This window comes from Pygoscelis adeliae, unplaced genomic scaffold (genome assembly GCF_000699105.1).
Source record: "Pygoscelis adeliae isolate BGI_AS28 unplaced genomic scaffold, ASM69910v1 Scaffold73, whole genome shotgun sequence".
NCBI classification, from domain to species: domain Eukaryota; kingdom Metazoa; phylum Chordata; class Aves; order Sphenisciformes; family Spheniscidae; genus Pygoscelis; species Pygoscelis adeliae.
The window spans coordinates 74,409-93,947 of NW_008824470.1; the positions used below are offsets into that span (position 1 = coordinate 74,409).

At 34.8% G+C, this 19,539-nt stretch overlaps 1 protein-coding gene across 1 annotated transcript in view; it reads left to right on the forward strand.

The window, feature by feature from the left end:
* SLC27A6 (solute carrier family 27 (fatty acid transporter), member 6) overlaps window positions 1-10,596 on the forward strand; it is a gene marked incomplete at its 5' end in the record, with an annotated part of 38,359 nt that extends 27,763 nt beyond the window's left edge. The window contains 6 exon segments of the mRNA XM_009321241.1: window positions 4,405-4,495; window positions 5,236-5,434; window positions 6,041-6,138; window positions 8,169-8,186; window positions 8,189-8,295; window positions 10,420-10,596. Coding sequence (XP_009319516.1) covers window positions 4,405-4,495; window positions 5,236-5,434; window positions 6,041-6,138; window positions 8,169-8,186; window positions 8,189-8,295; window positions 10,420-10,596 — 690 coding nt within the window.
* Window positions 10,597-19,539: the final 8,943 nt, after the last annotated feature.

A 19,539-nucleotide genomic window follows, 5' to 3' on the forward strand; every position in this document is an offset into this window, starting at 1 on the left:
TCTCTTTCTACTGGCATAATTGCACAGTTGGAATGAAGTAAATGCAGTATGAAAACCTATACCTACAGATATTGAAAGTATAGTGGGAATAATAGCAGATAGGTTCAAAGTATAATATTTTTAGCAAGGAAAAAGGAAAAGAAATAGGAAGGCATTTCTGTTGTAGGTAATGGCAATGGCACAGTTTCTAAAGGTGGAATGCAGACAAAAGTTACAGCTTTAAAAGACAAATTGAGCTCTCAGAATGAGCAAAGTAACTTTTCTGTCAGTCACTGCCAAGGGTTGGGGTCAAATACTTGTGATAAATATTAAGGTTCTACATAACACATTTATTTTCATAAATAATTTGGAAGACACAAGTTAATAGGAAGAAACAGATGAATGTTATAGCAGTTGCCAGACATCCAAGAAGCCAGTGTGTGTGAGATGTTAACTCGAAGCAGTGCTCTTGTTTGCACTTGTTTATTTTCACACTATACTCTTTATAGAGGGATTGGTTCATGCGCTTGAAAGCATCACTGTGGTATATGAATAAATCCTTCAATAAGGATGTTCATCTAGAGTCCATGAACAGAAAGTAGAAGCCTCGGAATGGCTTGTTAGCTGGTAAAACTAAAAATGTTTTACAAAGAAGATAGTGTATAGATTAACATAGTAATATAATAAATTACTGTTTAATATTTACATCTGGCATACTTATGTAGTTAATATTATTAACTTTTATTAAGTTTAATTTTATTATATATGACATATATTATGTGTGTATATAAATGTGATATGGGAAAAATCTGTGAGACTCTCGTGTCTATCAAATATATATATAAATCTGTTTCTTACACTGAAATAAATTCTAAGTGATGGCAGAGAACATGCAATGGGAGAGTGAGACTGATGAGATCCAAGGAAGCTTGTAAGAAGGGCTAAAAATGACCCATGGCAAGTACACCTGAAAAAACAGCATGTAAAAAAAAATATTCCAAACTTTATTTATAAATGTATTTTTTCATTATTTTAAGCATAAGTATTCCAACTAAATCTCTCTTGCTCAAAACTGTATGGATCAAAATCAGCTTTGAGCTGAGAAACATTTAAATCTTACAGCAAATCATAAATCATTTCAACATATAAAATATTTTGTCTTTCACACAGCAACACAGAATTAGTATTTTGCACTTTTTTCATACAGTCATAGAACTTAAGTGGCAGAAGCAATACTTTTTAGTTTAAAAGTAAACAAAGTTAGGTGTAAGCAAATCTTAAGACCCTGGAAAACTGGATTCACAGGAGGAATGTTGGCATGTGTTAATCCAAGCAATGGAAGCTCTTAAGTTCATTGGCCAATGAAAATTAGTGTTGTTTCTGCTCTTTTGACTAGTTTTGAGCTAAAACAATCTAAGATACTTCAAGTGTATTCCAAAGTATTCCATTATAATATGTGGTAATCAATTAATATCAAGCACTGCTTTAAAAGGTTTTTTCTTGGTTTTGTTTACTTTGGCTAACAAAACTATGCAGAGGACCTATACATCTACTCTTTACAGCATAAAGAAGGCATTACAAGTATATTTTTAAAACACTTATAAGATATGACGATATTATGCTCCAGAATTTTTTTTTCCTTACATTTCACTTTTTTAAGACACTTAGAACTAAATCTAGTAAATGTAATGCTTTGTTTTATAAACATATATTCTCTTACAGAATTCAACAATATCTCATCTCTAAAACAAATAATTAAATAAAAAGCAATAGCTTGTGATCTTTTTTCTCTGATGAAGGTTCTGTGAGCATTCACTATAAGTTGAAACTTTAGGAATTTCAAAACTATTTTGAAAACAATATTTAAACTCACATATTTCCAGTCAATTAAAAAAAAAAAACGGGTGTGCGATGCTGTTATTAGATAACATCCAGGCAGCATAGTAACAGACAATAATGCTGCAGTTTAACTCATTTTAGGTTTCAGCTAGATAAAGGATGCTTTTTGTTTGATACATTTATGTGGTGCTTTAGCGAGTAAAATGTAGATTAAAGTGGTGAATCCTGCATGCAGTACTCTGTGAAAATAATATGGTAATGCTTCAACAGCTCAGGCCCTCTTTTCCAATAAATTTTAAATAATGAGATAAAACAAATGTAGGCCTGTACCCAGACTAAATGCTTTGCTCTGGAGCTTTCATTTTCTAGTATTTAATATGAAAAGAAAGCTGTTTGCACAGAATGTATATTGGCATAGTTCCATTCTGCATGTCTAATGCAATATGTGGTTTTTTTCTCCTTGTAATTATGTATTTGTATGACTATTATTTCAAAAAGCTAACTGGAATAGTCATAGTTAATACTCTGAAGTTGCAGGCACTGAAAGATGTATGCAGCAACATAAATAGTAAAAGTCTCAACAGTTTTTAGATGATCTCGGATACTAAATTAAAGTTTCTGAGTATTTATAACAACTTTAAAATAATGCATCATATAGACTAATACGTTGACAAGATAGAGCTATTGAGCTCTGAAGGAATGAACAGATAAAAATGGAACTGAACAGGGCACACCACTGTTCTAATCAAACACAGAAAAATCAGAATAACATTTCATTTTATACCATTTTATTCTTACTATTTATATTATTCATTGCATTTGGTCTGTCATAGGAAACTTATTAAGTGGCAAATATAAATGTAAAAAAGAAAGTGAAGAAGAACAGCAGTTAAATGTAGACAACCAAAAGAAAAGACTCTAAGAAAAAATTACTTGTGTTTGTTATGAATACCTCCCATTCTGTTCATCAAGAATAATACAATTCTTTTCTAATTAAGTTGAACTTTTTGGCTCTCAGATTCTTGAATTTGATAAATGCTATAGTCTGTAGTTATTAAAAAAAAAAACAACACTTCGCTTTATTCAAAAAGTGTCCATTTCTTGGATCATGGCTTGGTTTTGCACGCAATGACCTTGTTCCTTTGATCAACTGTTAAAAATACCTTTTTGTTTCAGGCCTAGGGTAGAAGGAAAACACAGTGGTGAACGTTGAAAAGACTTGGTGAAACAAGTTTGTCCATATGAGGCTGAAATTGTGTGCTTGATGTTTGATTCAAGTTGGTATTTATTCAGACTTTCTTGAAAACAAAATGATGTGATATAGCTACAGCAACATTTCAAGTTAGGATAAAATAATTATGCAACTCTTCATCTAAATTAGTTGCAGAAGAGCAAAGGGGTTTATGTTTTAGCATCCTACCCTTTACTTGTCGCTTTCATAATACCATCCTTAAATTATATTGCATTTCTTCATTGTGAAGCGTGCAGGTGTATGTTCATATGTTTTTAAAATTGTTTTCTCTGCTTGCCAAGATTTCTCCAGGAGAAGATAACTGTATATCTTTGGTTTGACTAGTTGTTAAACAGATTTCTGATACACTTCTTTATGAAAAGGGAAATCAGAATCCCAAGCTGGGCAAACTGAAGCCTCAGGATAATAACTGCAAACACAGTGGTCCATATAGTATCAGGCATATGACATCTGCCAATGTCTCTCAAAGGTCTAATTTGGATTTATATCACAGTAGAAAAATGAAGTGAAGTAAGAGTTAGACCCTGTATATTGGAGAAAAAAAAGTATTGCGATTTCTAGTTTTGATAAGAGTATCTTGCCCTCTCCTTCACCTTACTCAGAGCCACATTCTCTGTGGTCCTTATACAAGAGGAAGATTAGTTGTAAAACATAACTAGGAGGTCAGTTAGGTCAGCAGTGTCAGGACTCAAGGGTTCACAGTATTTTGGAAAAATGCAGAACTAACTCTGACATAACTGTGGAACATGCACAGCTACATAACCATGTCAAATGACATGGGAGTACGTATCCTTCTGCTGGTGCTCACGATAAGACTTTCCACCATACACCTGCCTGAGAAAGCTTGAGGGAAGAACTGAGGCTAGTTAAGAAAGAGTAAAGCCCAACAGGAAGTAGGTTTCCCTTTGTAAGGAGATTTAGGCCTTTGCTTTGTCAGTTGTTTTAGGTGCCAGAAGACCCCAAGAACACTTTTCATAATAGCCACCACCATTAAATGTCAGTTAAATTCCAGATACGTTTGTGTTATCCTGACTTATGTAGGCTTTTCAACTGATATGTGGATCCCATAACTTATTTGTAAGAAAATTAACAAACTTATGGTTTTATGTCTTCACCAAGTATTTTTGAAAGTTACAAGATTATAAAAATGCTTTGATGTTGCTTACCTCCAGGACATGGTGTAAGTTTACATACAGAGTATTTTCAGTTTTAAATGAAACTACATTCTTCTTTTAGATAAGCAAGACTGGAGTAAAGGTTTCTTTGCTTATATTTGCTGCCACCAGATGTCACTGTGTAGATGAATAACTGATGACCCTTTTTCCCTTTTTTAGCTTTTTTTCCCATTTGATTTAATCAAGTATGATTTCCAAAAAGATGAACCGATTAGAAATAAGCATGGTTGGTGTGAAAAAGTTAAGAAAGGTAAGTATGTATTTCAATAGGATATAATGGCCTTTTGATTGTAATACAAATACTCGAGAATTTTTTTAAGAAGCCTTGCTATTGTGTTACTGTAACTATGCCAACATCAACTATTACTCTTTGCCTTGACAAAAGCAATATGATTTTTGATCTAAGACAGAGTATTATTAAACATACCAGTGCTGACACCAGAAGAACTTAGGAGATCCTTGGATATATTCACAGAAGAGCAATGTTCAAAAGTGATGATGTGATATTATCTCTGAATATGTAGATAATGACATCTGTGTTTTTTAAAGGAGATTAACATAGTGAGGTGGTTCCTAAGAGATCTACAAGAAAGACTGGTGGATTAGAGCAAATGCTTTTTGGTGAGAGATTAAGTGTTCCTAAGTTAGTTGATTAAACTTATCGATTCATTTTTTTTTTAAAAGAGGTTGCTTGATTATAGCTGTCTTCAAAATACTTATCAAATATCTAGTACCTCTTGATTATACCTATTTTCAAAGTGTTTATCAGATACTGAATCATCTCAGTTGTACTGTAGGAAGGTAACAGCTGTAATTAATGCCTGGAAGCTGAAGCAAGAAAAACTCATGTTAAAGGTCAGGCAGACAGCTTTAACAGGGAGCTTGGTTCCTGGTCTTGTAAAATCGTATGTAGCAAATTAATATTAAGGTAAAGTACAGGAAATGTGCAATGATACCTTAGGTTTACATTCTTTCAACTTCTCTGTATAGGTGAGGCTGGTCTTCTCATTTCCAAAGTCAATGCGAAGAACCCCTTCTTTGGTTACGCTGGCAATAAGAGACACACAGAAAAGAAATTACTCTGTGAGGTATTTAATAAGGGAGATCTTTATTTTAATACTGGAGATCTAATGGTTCAAGACCATGAGAATTTTCTTTATTTTTGGGACAGGATTGGAGATACCTTCAGGTATAATAATTGTTTCTTTTCACATTTCTTCATTAAAAAACATGGACATGTAGAATAAAATAATACTGTTCTATTTGTTTTCAACCAGAAGTGTTTGGTTTATTACTATTGTGATGTAGTTTATAATGATCTTGAAGTGGATGATAGGGGCTTAATTTTGTAAAAAGTGTTCCCATGGAGCTGGATAGCTCATTTCCAGAATGTTTTGTAGGAATTACAGCTCTTTGAACAGTCATTCCGATAAGCATAGTAACTGGTGATGGTTTTGCTGCAAGCAAGGAAGTTGGATACTGAAGTGGAGAAAAATGTATCATATAGTAAAGACTGGTCACATTTGATACGTTTAGATACATGTCAAAATTTTGAAAGCCATTATATCAGATTATGATAAGCTTTCATTGTGCTTTATAGTGATAGCTAATATCCAGTACCATTTGAATTGCAAGTGTTGTCTTCTGGTGATCAGATCAATATACCAACGTGACAAGTGGGAAAAAATTTGAGGTGTTGTTAGTCTGAAATGAGTGGAGTTCCTACTAAAGTTAATGTTTTTTAAAGAGGAGGTGTCCATACCTTTTCATGGGATTAAATTTTTTCACATTTTAGATGGAAAGGGGAGAATGTTGCAACTACAGAAGTTTCTGATGTCATTGTAATGTTGGACTTCATACAAGAAGCAAATGTGTATGGTGTATCTGTGCCAGGTAAAAGAACCTTTAGCCGTATGCTTTTCTTCCCCTAAGTTAGTTGTTAACCCTCATAATTCTTTTATTTCATGTTTTTAACCTATGAATCACTTCTGATTGAGTCATCTGTTTAATACCTAGTTAAAATGTAGATGTAGATAATGAAAATACCACCAGATTGTGAATGAGCCAGTGAATCATGCATTTTTATGTGTATGCAGTGATGTGTATTTTTGAAAAGTTATCTTTCATGAATTTGTGATAGCTACATAATCTAAATTAAAGTATAAAGATTTATTAAGTTCACATCCATGGAAAATCCACACATCCGTGTGTCAAAATAAAATGTCAACAAGGTGAGAATTAAAGTAACTCTAAAGGAAAATGTATGAAGACATTCTTCTGTCTTATTTCACTTTTCACTTAGCCTAATAAACCATCTGTAAACGGATATATTATAAAACGAAGGAAAAGGTGAAGAAGAAAATGAAGAGAAAAAAATTATTAAGAAAGAAGATACATTAATCTCTTTTTTAATAATTTTTTTTGTTAATTTTCATGAGATCATCTAGGCTTTATTCCCATTCATGCTAAATCTTTTTTTAAAATGTGTACTAGGTCTGGCTGGGATAGAGATAAGTTTCTTTATAGGAGTCCGTATGGTGCTCCACCAGTTGCATTGATGGCTAAAACAGCGTTGATAACTTACCAATGTCTGGCTATCGCTGAACGAAGCTTGCACATTATAAAGGCTTTCTCCCTGCAGTGAGTATGCTGGGGGCGGGCAAGAAGTTAGGAGCAGATGTAGAAGGGACGGCGGGCCCAAACTGACCAAAGGGATATTCCATATCATATGATGACATGCTGAGTAATGAAAGCTTGGAGAAAGGAAGAGGGTGAGATGTTTGTGGTTATGGCATTTGTCTTCCCAAGCAACCACTGCATGTGCTGAGTGAGGGCCTGCCCTGCAGGAAGTAGTTGGACATCTGCCTGATGATGGGAAGTAGTGAATGAAGTCCTGGTTTTGCTTTGCTTGTGCACAGAGCTTTTGCTTTCCCTATTAAACTTATGTTATCTTTATACATGAGTCTTCTTGCTTTCCTTCTATTCCCTTCCCATCCCATGGGAGAAGGGAGTGAGTGAGAAGCTGGCTGGATGTTTAGTTGTTGGCTAGAGTGAACCCACCACAAAATTATAAAAGAGTTTAAAATGTGAAAAAGGTGTCACTTACCTCTAGTTTAAAGCCACACAACAAGAAAGATCATAATAAAGAAGACTGACTGAAAATCAGACTCAAAAATATGATTCCTTCTCATTTCTTATACAACATTTACCTGCAGATTCCTACCCAGTTTATACGACTGTCTTGATAATTGCACTTAAACATAAATCAATAAAGTTCCTCACAGATTTTGTGGCATTAGCAAAAAAAATATAGAAAGGAGACAAAAGAGGAGGTTGGCAGAATGTCTCTGCTGTTATTACTAGCTGATGGTTAAAGTGTGCAGTTATTTTTTATTGCTGAAGTTCATTGCTTTTATATTTTACCCATTTTGGTCTTTCTCGTAGACCCACAGTGCTCTCTCTTTCCAGACAAACCAGTAAGAACTTTTAATATATCTCTCTCTGTTAACAACATTCAGATCCATAGTTTTGAGAGAAGATGCTGGCAAGAGAGAAAGGCTAAAACTGAAGAGAAGATATAATTGGCTAATCCAGCAAAGAGTCTCAGCAATGTTGTTTTTGAGAGAGGAATGGTGTTGATGTTTATCCACATTTATTGATTAATACTGAGCATGGGACTCCATTTACTTTTACGTGCCAAACTCATTTACAGCATTATTGCTTAACTGATCACTTGAGTGATCCCCGAATATATGTAATACCATGTAAAATATGAATGTAATCTTCCAGCTTTATTGAAACTCAGAAGATGATATATGACTGCCAGTTTATTAATGCACTACAATTCTTTTTTGTAAGGTTCATCACTAAAATGTCAACTTTATTCATGTTTCAAAATTCTTATCTTACTTCCTTTCCCCCAGATCATGAAGGAAGAGCAGGAACTCTCTTATTTTAAAGCAGAATACATCATTAGACTTGGAGCAAATGTATAAGCAAGTAGTGACCTATCTACCAAGTTATGCTTGTCCTCTTTTTTTAAGAGTCCAGGTAAGCTGCATTATTGCACAGTGTGTAGTGTGTACAAACATTACATCATTTGAACACAGAGATGGCTAAATGAATAACAGAAAGTACTTGTTCATATGTCACTTGATTAGTTTTAGAACTGGTCCTATTTGCTCTCTTCATTAATGGAGTTCTGGGAAAGGAATTACAGAAAAAGTAAATAAAATTTGCAGATTATGTTAAAACGGGAGGAATTGTATAAATAAGTAAGGATAGAGATCATACAAAAGGATTTAGGGAAATTAGAAGCATGAACATGGGAAAACAAAAAGATTCAGATAAGTAAAATGTGAACAATTGCACCTGGAGAAAATAATCTAAAATCCATTTTATTCAGTGGAAATGAGAGAAGGGAGAAGTAGAGCTAAAGCAGGAGACACTGATGGTGCACAATAAAAGAAATATTATTTTCTGTGTAACATGACAAAAGTTAAAGCATTTGAAAAGGTAGTCGGTAAATTGAAAAGGTGAATTAAAAATGTATGTTATTATTGTCATCATCATAGTCATCAAAGTCATCCCTATTTGTGTACTAGTACTTTGCTGTAGTAACTGTCCAATTTGGGAAAAAAAATAGTCCCTCCCCCAAAGCATTAAAAATGTAAATGTAATACAATGGACTACATATAGCTAGAAAAAATGGGAGAGTATAGAAAACATACAATACTGATTATCATGGTAAATGAAGTCCAATGAGCATCTTCATTTCTGATAAGTGTTTTGAAAACACCATGACAAAGGCAAACAGAAGAATGTTTTTGAAGATGTTTATGAAGGAAGTCTCCTAAGTCTGAGGAGAGGATGAAAAAAATAATCATTGTTTGAAAAGAGAAATTATCGAAGTTTGTTCCCTGGGCCAATCAGAGATTGAATACTGATTCAGAATAAAGGGGGGGAAAGGAAGAGGCTATGAAGGACCTTGAAATTGAAATATATGTATAATGTAGATAAATATGTATATTTAAATAGATAGATAAATATACATTATTTATCTATCTCCTAATTCCAGGAAGCAGCAGCATTCTGATACGAGCAAGCAGATTAGACTTGAGAATAGTCAGTTTATGAAATGATGAGAACCTAGTCTAGATTTATTGCTATACAGATGTACAAAAAAGCCTTTATGCTGGACAGAAGGAATCTGAATCTTGGACATAACCTGGATATCAAGTATCTGGAACTTTGATTAGAATTTAAATGCCTACATTACAGATGAATTGCTGTTGGTACTGCTGTCGTTAACCAAGAAAGAAGGTAGTGGGTGGAACTGCAAGGGAAAAAATTAAAAACCTATTGAGCTTGATCTGACATCTAATCATACTTCAGAAGATGTCAGAATGTTTCTTAGACCAACCAAAGCAGGTAGATACAATCTGGAGGTAGATCTGGAGTAGATACAATAGCTCTCTGAGTTGTTGGAGATAGTACTTAATTTTTCGGTTTTGGAGATTGAGAAGTTATACATAAAAATGTAAAGACAGAGAAGAAGATAATGGAAGAGAGGTCATAAAGTGGGGCTGAGAAGAGGTGGGGAGGATAGAGAAAAGATTCTCACAAGAGATGCTTCCCACTACTTTTTGCAAGGGATACAGTGACACTGAAAAGAAGCTTGACAACATTATAAAATGTATGATAAAGATCCACCTTTATTTGGACCTGGCTTAGTAAGAGTATGGCTGATTTAGTATGTGGTTCTTTCAACCCTTTATTTAAGATGACAATAATCATAGATACAGAGAATTTCCTGAGTTTTATCAGTGAGAAGTTCTTGATAATGACAGTTTTTACTCTCAGATTCTTTATGATGTCTAGTTTTATAATGTGCACAAATGAAGAAGCTGGATTGTCGCAGGCAGGCTGGGGCTACACCAAATGAGACACTGTGATGAGACACTGCACAGTGATGCAGAAAGCAACGGGCTGTAACTTTTCTCCGCCAAATCTCTGGGTGTTTGTCCATAGCAGCACAAAAGTTCTAGTTTTCCAGCGTAATGAGAATAAATAGTACTAACCTTATATCAAGTAAGATTTTCAAAAACAAACATGAATGTGAGCAAAAGGAAATAAGCTCTTCTATTGAATAATAGATCTTTCTCTCTTCTATAGGAAAAAATGGAAATGACTGGAACATTCAAACAACAAAAATTTCGACTGGTTGATGAAGGTTTTAATCCATCTACAATTACTGATCCTCTTTATTTTTTAGATAATTCTAAGAAAGCATATGTCTTGTTAACCGAAGAAGTACATGAGATGATCTTATCTGGGAAAATGAAACTTTAATTAACCTAATAATAGGCTATTAAGGGACAGTCTATATGAGCTACTGTATGAGAAAACAGTAACACTAATTACCAGTATTTATACATAGTTATCCAGAATAATATTTTATATACTTGATATTTATATTCAGGTATGTCTTGTATCTTTCCTCACTTGATCATTATTGTTCACTAATCATTTTTTACCTTTTCAGAACAATTTCTAAGTAAATGACCTGTAAAACATGACTGAAATCTGTTTTATCTTAATTTTGGAATATAAATGCTGAGTCTGATCATTTTTCTTAGTACTAAATGAACATGAATGATATGTGGTATGAAACATAGTAAAAAAAGATTGAACATATAAAGATATTGTGACACAAGTTGTTTCTCGAGAGAGAAAATGTGCCAGTAACATCTTTCTTTTTAATGTAGTTTACATTTCATATATACTTCTGAATATATATTTTAAGAAATGAAGACTTGACAGTGGCTGGAAGAAAAAACAACTCTTCTGCAGAGGACTTTTCTGATGGAACATAAGATGAGAAACAGTGAAGCAGAAGAAAGCCCTCCAAACAAACCCAAAACAAAGAGTTTTATACTAACATCACTGCTGAGATTTTTTGTCATAATCCGTGCTCTTTCATTTGTTAAACAGGCTGTTTGGAGTGCCAAATTCTGAAGACAGAGCAAACTTTTGTGAAATGTTTAGCAGCAGATCAACAATAGGCAGAGAAAATGTGCACACTTAATGGGGAAAATTGGTTATATTGCATAAAAAGAATTATTACAGTACTTTGTCATGCATATTGACTAACAAATAGCTTCCTTACTCTTATTAATGACTGCCAGAGATTCTTACGAGTATAAAATATAGCAGAAACTTTAAAACTCTAAATCATATGTTCTAATGCATTGCTTTTTAAAAGTTTTAAAATAAAGTATGAGAATATTTAAACCAAATTCCATACTGCCTCAGTTTGATTTAAGTCTGGTTGCGTAAAGTCTGTTTTGTAGCCTGTTTTGATACAGGACTTGCACAGCGTCCTCCTCTAATGGATCATGAGGCCAGCTTTGATTAGCCAGAAGCAGTATCATGGAATAGTGAAAGGGCGACTGTCTTCAACACTGGGCATCGTAAGTCTCTCTTCTGTCATAACTGTGGTATGAAACCAGGCTCTCATAAAAGAGTAGGATGTAACATACTTAAAAAATTAACTATCTTATTCGTTTCTTTCTACTTTGTTCATCTAACAAGATGTTAGAATTTGTGTCAACTTTTGATTCTCTGATTACCACTTTCATTGATTTTCCTTAAAAACCCAAACCAAGGATGCAGTAAAAAATATATGAAGATTCATAATTCATAGCTTGCTTATATTTCTGAATACCATATTCTTTATGGGACTGCCAGTATAAATAACAAGTTTGCAATTTTGCAACTTACAAAGCAGCAAGACCAAACAATACTTACACCAACATCATGCTGTATGGTAGATGTTAATGTAATTGTTAAGTGCATAATGGGGAAAGGAGAAGACTGCTGGGTAAGGATGGAAGGGGTCACTACAGTCTAGCACTTCCTGAGCAGTGCCACTTTTTCTATTTGTTTCTTTATGTAGTTCCCAAAATGGCTGTCTATAACAGAAGGCTGGGGTGGGGGGGAGGTGCCGCTTATTCAAACAGATGGAAGTACCATTGCTCTGTGCTGCAGATAGTTGCACTTTCCTAGTCAAGAACTGCAAATTTAAGGATCAAGTATTTACCATAAAGTTAAACCCAACTTTGCAAGTCAAGTTATAATTTTGAGCAAAGGACTGGTTGTTGAAATCAAAACTATTTCATTTCTTACATCCATCTTACCATAAGTGTGTGCTGAATATACTTCAGGATCCCTTTTCTTTTATTACAACAGTAAAAATTATGCAGTTCCTATGGCAAATAATACGTTTTTTTAATTAAAAAAAAATTGTACCCTGAGATCCACAGTAGCATGTTTAATCTTGTAGTAGGTTATAAATGAATATGATGAAATCAAATGCTTAGCTTTGGTATCAGATTTACCACTTTTTTGATTTATTTTGCTTTACAATATTTGATACTATTCATGACTAGTGAAAAGGTTCTACCACTTAGAGGCAAGAGAAATGAGAGGGGGAAAAAAAAACATGAGAAAGAAGATAAGGAAACAAGTAAATACTTTTCCATTAAAAAAAAAAAAAAAGGAAACAAAACCCTGTTTGTGAGTGTCACCATTTGGTGGCTTATTTTGTGAAGTATCTAAGATGAAGAAGATTGTTTCTGTGCGGAGTGGTCAGGGTGGAGAGAGCATTAGAGGAAGAAAAATGCATGTGTGCTAACTTCTGTGCTCTGTCCACTACTAGGGCAGCCAGTTGGTGTTTCTGAGCTCTGCGGTTTCTTTCAGCAGCAGCAGCAGGACTCTTCTAACTTAGCTGGCGTGAGCAGCCTACAGGTGTTTGTTTCCCAGCTGTGACCACTAGAGAAATACAGAATTCCAGCTACTCCCCTGTATTCCTTAGTGTAATGAAGACAGCCTGGGCAACCTGCCTGTTTTCAAAGGCTAGTAAAAGAGTCCTGTCCCATGCACCATCTCAAGAGGTAGGATGCTTATGACATCAAGAAAACAATAAAGGGAAAATCTACAGAATCACAGGCTCTGTATTTCCTAAGGGGGAAACAGCGTATTATTTTCAATCCAGTAGTTTTCTTTCTTTTAGCCAGCAGGTTAGGTGCCAGCAGACGCACTGAAGCATGTTGTGGCAAAATGTCACATTTCCCATGGATATCTAAATCGTTGAACTGGCACTGAAGTTAGGCTGAATGATAATGATGTTCATGTCAAACACCAGGAAGGGCCTTCCTTTCAGAATGCGAAAATATTTGGACCAACCTGTTTGTTTCCTACCCTAATACCCAGATCAACATGTGGAAGGGCTGAGGGCTTGAGCGTCCCTGCAAAATTATACCCCAGTATTTGCCTGGGAAGTTTCATTTCATGTAGCAGGGGTAAAGAAGCAGCTGAGGGCGGCTGGGGTGTGGATGGAGAGCTGCACTGCTAACCTCACGTATTAAAAAAAGAAGAGAGAGAGATTAAAATAAATGAAGGTAATTACTTTAGAGATTTAGCGTATATATCTTGAAGTTTTCCTCTGCAACTGGGGATGGTCAATGATGAAAGAAATGTTTATTTTAAAAAAAAGAGATTGGAATTATCATTTAGGGAAGGTAAAATTCTGCAAGGGTAAACACATATCCATTCACTTGTCCTAGTGAATCTGATACAGTTAATACAGTTATAGTCTGGATTAGTTTTCATAAATCTTTCTCAGGATCCCCAGGAAATGGTAAAAAAATACAAAGTCCCTAAGCAGCTCATGGCCTGAATTTTATCCTCCTCACCCAAATCAGGTAGATACAGCTTTTCAAGAGATGAAGCATCTAAACTGTCCTTCACACTCCCACCAGCATTCCCATACCTGTAAGAGCTGCCGTAAAGAATGTATTTCAATTGACCCACAAATGCCCTGCAGATGACATACAGAAGACGTCTTCTACTGCTGGCTTTGCATTATTTTTTTTTTGTGGAGGAAAAAAGAGGTAAAGGAAGGACCAGTCTTGTTTGCATTTTTAAAATTAAAAAATACTGGATGGCTATGGGAAGAAAGACAAAAAAGACCCTCTACTAAAAAAAAAGTGATGATTCATTTTTAGTAGCCTGTCCCCAGCTAACAATGCAACTAGTAATCTGATGCGCATTCTCACACACAGCAGAAATTATAAGACACATACCAGCATTTATGAAGCTTATTCATTAGGTCAAAACTAATTTCAATGAAATAATGTCCTTCTGTTTAGAATTTGACTACCTCAAAAAATGCTATTTACAGTAAAATTAGATGCAAAGATTCAGCAGACAGCCAAAGTAAGTTGCACATGAGTAGGAGTAATTTTAGGAATAATTTTAATGTGGTGTATATCATTAGCAGTACTGTCAATAACTGACAGTATAGTCTGATAATTAATTTCGCCATAAGGGTTACATCAGAAGATCATCAGACTGTGTCCTGGTATTCAGGACATAATACCTTATATATTATATCCTTAATTAGACAAATAGAATATATGATGTAGTCGGCAATGCCAGTTTTAAATAAACTAGGTCATTATCAGTGTGAAATGAAATTCCTGTGTCACTAACAAATCTGCAAGTTCTCCACAGTCCGCGAATCTTTTACCAAAATAGTCTTCATTCAGTTTCTCCAAAGGCTGCATCAGACACCGTTCAAATCAAACAGTCAGGAATTGCTTTTGCAATATAACAAAGCAGTCCTCATTGCTGCCTTGCAGCAGGAGATACACTGACCTGTTTCCACCTGGAGCTGTTCCTGGCACCGCGAGGTTTGCATAGTTCCTGTTATTACATAGTCCTGCATTAGAAGTGGGGGGTTTTGCATTATGTCAGCTGTACCATATACAGAAATAATTCTTACTTATAAAAAGGGCACTTAGATTGGCAAAAAAACACTACTCCTTCATGTTGTCTCCCTTTCTTCAAGTAACTGATACTGCTATGCTGACAAAACTAATAGTTCTTGCAGATATGTATGGACAGTGTTAGCAGTATAGGACTGGCCAAGTCTGGTATGTTTCTCTTCGTGGTGGTTCTGCATTTAGAACTCAACTAAATGGCTCAGTTCACTCAAATAACAAACAAAACAAAACAAAAACCAACAAAAACAAACAAAAATTATAACAAGTTGAGTACTGAGTACTCAATTATTTGAAGCATATTTTGCAAGAAAGGAGTGAATGCCTTGATGGGAGTTCTAATATGAAAAGAGTCCTGCTCATTCAATGCAACCTGCTGAGTACAGATAAACAGAGTTGTCAGTCTTTTACAGTGCTTACTGTATGGAAGGAGATATCTTTGGTTTTAAAATACCGCCTAAAAAAGCAGATTTGATCCAAAAACAGAGAAAATATTTTGGTATAGAGTTATTTGTCTGGTAAAATTCATTACTCATCTGTTCTTGCCCGGTATTTGTGCGTCTTTGTTAACTATATGTGGCCAAAATATACTCACAGGTTTCCAAACCAGACAAGCTCATTTAATCTAGTTTACATGGAAGGTATCTGTAATTGGCAAACTCTGACATCGACACTATTTGTGTTAACAATAATTAATCAGATGGTTATTTACAGGTGCAGATCTTTACAGTTTTAAAAATGAAAGTGTTCATGGACATTAAGATAATATTTTCTGATTAAAGTTACTCAACCTAAACAAATACAAGTGTAAAGAGCAAAAGGTGCCTGTACGGAATGATAGATGGCAGGGAAACTAACTGATGACTTTGTGAGTTATGCCAACTGGAGTGTTACTTGTCATTCAAGAAAAAGTATGTTGTAGTGATTAGCACAATTTCCATTCAATTTTCTTTTTATTCTTCCTTTCTCATTCATTCTTTTGTCCTTGCTAATAACAAACTATACTTGCATTCTTAATTTTTTTAAAAATTGGTAATAGTAAGTTAGGAACAGAACATACTAGTGCTGAAACTAGTCATGTTACATGGGAATTCTGTGGCACCCAATAATGAGTACTGACTTTAGTAATCTGGACACATTTTTATACTAGATATGTGAAAATGTACTCGGGTTTTTTAAAAAAAGTTGACTAGCTAGGTTCATGGCCTCACTGAAAGCACAGAAATTAAACACACAGTCTTTACCAGGTAGCTGCCTTTGAAAATCTGGTGAATGACTTAATTTTTCTCCAAACGCAGGACATAACCATACTAATTGTAAAAAATGGTATTGAATGCCAACATAATTAGATAAAATATAGGTAGCTATGAGATAATTAAACACTTGCCTAGCTACTCAGGTATTTCCAAACTGGGTTTTTTTCCAAATTCATTGCTACTAGACACCTTGCAGTACTTCTCTAACAATGTATTAACACACTTGTCTTCTATTATATGCTAATGGTTTTCTCCACTGAGTGGACTGCACTTTAATAGTAAAAGACTTGACCTATACTACTGCTTTTTTTTTTTCTTTTCACTGGACATGCTTTTCTACACAGCTTTTCCTGCTCAGGCACCTGTGCTATACCAGTCCTAGCTCATGAGCAAACTGTGAAGAGGAATTAATTTGTGCCAAACTATATTCTCCATGTATGAGGATTCATTTTTACTGGTATTGTAAAAGCATCGATTTGAACAGAGATCTCTGGAGAGCAGATGACTGAGCATTAGCTCATTCTACCATCTTCTTGTCCTAAAGATATGTAGGAACAGGATGCTACACATACACATTTGCATTAGTAAATAAGAGCCCTCTCAGGTCTATATTTCATCTACTTTTGAATGATAAGACTTCTCAGTAAGTTAAGAATATTCATAGACAGAAAAACTGACATGAACATCAAAATTGTCTTCTGACATTTAACTTTTTTATCAAGGAAAACTACCAGCTATCATCTTCAGTGGATGCTCAAAAAGCTAATGATGTCATTCATTCAAATGCCAAAGTAGAGCTTTAAAATTAAAAGGTATTTATGTCTGTCAGCTTCTAAAAAACAGCATGCAGGAACTGTAGATTGCTTTCCACTTCACTAACATTACAATGAAATTCAATACTTCTGGAGTATAATTCTATTGTTGTTCTAATTAAATGAACACCATGTGTGTAGCTGAAAAAGACACCTCTTAAATATCTCCATTATCTGCATTTCATGGTGCAAACTTTTGATACCTTTCCTACATTTTTAAAAATAAAGTTGTTAAAGAAACTGCAGATTGGCAGTAAACACGGTATATCCCAAATTAGCCACTGCAATTTATGGAACTGGAGGTGATTAAGCCAATCAGATAGAGTGAGATACAGGGAAGAAAGAGAAGGTTTCAAACCCCTTACCATTTTCTGGTAGAGGCTAGCACTTACTCCTGGCTATGTAAGGTTTCATAAGAAAGTCCTTAGCCTGTGAAAATTCTTTAAAAAAACAAGAATCAAAACATTAGCTATGAACATTTGGACTGTACTCCAGATTTGTAAGTGGATCCTTATTTCTGTAATAATCCAAATCAAAAACTTGGATAGAAAGAGACTAAGAGGCTATCATTTTGGAAAACTCTGGATTAAATTCCAAGGGTGCGGCACATTTTGAAGTCCTACTACTTGGAGCCCTTCCACTTATAACCTTCCACCTTTATCATCTTTTTTATTGTTTTAAGCATATCTCTATCTTTACATATATATATCTTTATATATATATATCTTTATGATATATATATAAAAATATACATATATAAAAAATCAAGAGATATCTAAGTTTCTGCTTCATTTGAAGCCATCATGCTTAGGAGCAAATGTTGCTCATCTTTGAAGCTAAATAGCTGAAGGAAACAGAGTTGCTACAGGCATTGTTTCAGTGCCTAGCTCAAGAGCTCAAATGCTTAGTGAAATTCACAGACGTCATGTTGGATGACAGCGCCTTAAAAATGTAAGGGAAGAGTTATATGCCTGAGAACAGGATCCACAAAAGTCAGCTCAAAGAGCAAGAACCGCCTAAATCGACTAGTGGGGAACAGTGAGAGGAGGATTACGTTTTAAATCCGTCTCCTGACAGCACGTAGGAATCTAATTCTCATTTGCTGGGAGCACAGAGGTATTTGAGCTCTCTCCTGGAATTACACAAAACCAATTTTTTTGCAAATGCTTGTAATTCTACAGATTGTCAGCAAAAAGATAGACATATGTATTCAGCTCAGTTTCTATCCAAGCATTTCATTAGAATTATAAATTAAAGATAGGAGAGGAAACTATTTATTGATGGCATGTGAAAGCATTGTAATCAGTCCTATATCACTGCAGTAACATATTCTGTCATAAGATGAGGAAAACCTCTTTTGGAGTATAAGCAATATGACTCCATTTCCATTTTGCTGGCCACAAAAATCCAATTTTTGTGAAGAGAAGCTTACATCTACCCAAATACCTGTAATCTGCCATTAACAAACTGGTTTTGTTGGGAAATCCATAGTTCAAAATGCAATTAAGTGTGACTCACCATTGTCTTAGTCCGGTTTTATACTGGCATATCTCTGCTACAATGAGGAATCCCTATGCCATTTGTTACGTATGTTCTGAACTAGCTTGAGGTAGTCAGTTTTCTCCAGATGTACGGATTATTTTTAAAGACCTTTTGGCTTCCTCTTGTGCTATATTAAAACTAAATTGCTTTATAGAAATGTGGCATAGAATAAAGCAAAATATTGCCAAACATTTTTGAGATTACTCACTTTGTTCAGCTAGCTCATAGCATTAAATGAAAAGAAGCCCTCCCTAACGAAAAGATTGATCCTATAGTCTGTGTTTTCCTTGAACCTCTCTATATGATATTCAGGACAAGTATTGTTCTTCTTAGACAACATGTGACCTAGTTAAGATAACCTCTGCCTTGCATTTGGTAGACAAAGACCAGTGTCAGAAAAGGAGTTTCTAAAAACTGTTTCTAGAGGGAAACAGTTTCCAGGACTGAATGAGGACCATCAGTGAATTACCAGTAGCTTTTTCAGATGAGTGTCTATTTACACAGCCAGGCAGTGGGTGACAATTACCTTCATGTTAGCTGCACTGTACATGTTCTGTTAACAATTCCCACAATTAAGTTCAGAACCTGTATATTCAGTGATCTGGAGAATTTAAATGGAAATCATTCTTTCCACATCCCATAAATCACAGTATCTTGCCTTGTGTCACCACCATCCTGTCTCTGTTTAATAAATAAAGCTGTTAGGTATCCTCAGTACAGGAGCCTGTAGGACCTTGAAACTATACAGTGAAATCAACTGAAGCAATACGCTAGATAGCATAGGGCCTGCTGCATTTAATAAAATATTAAAACACAAATGTATGACTCGTTTTGATGTCA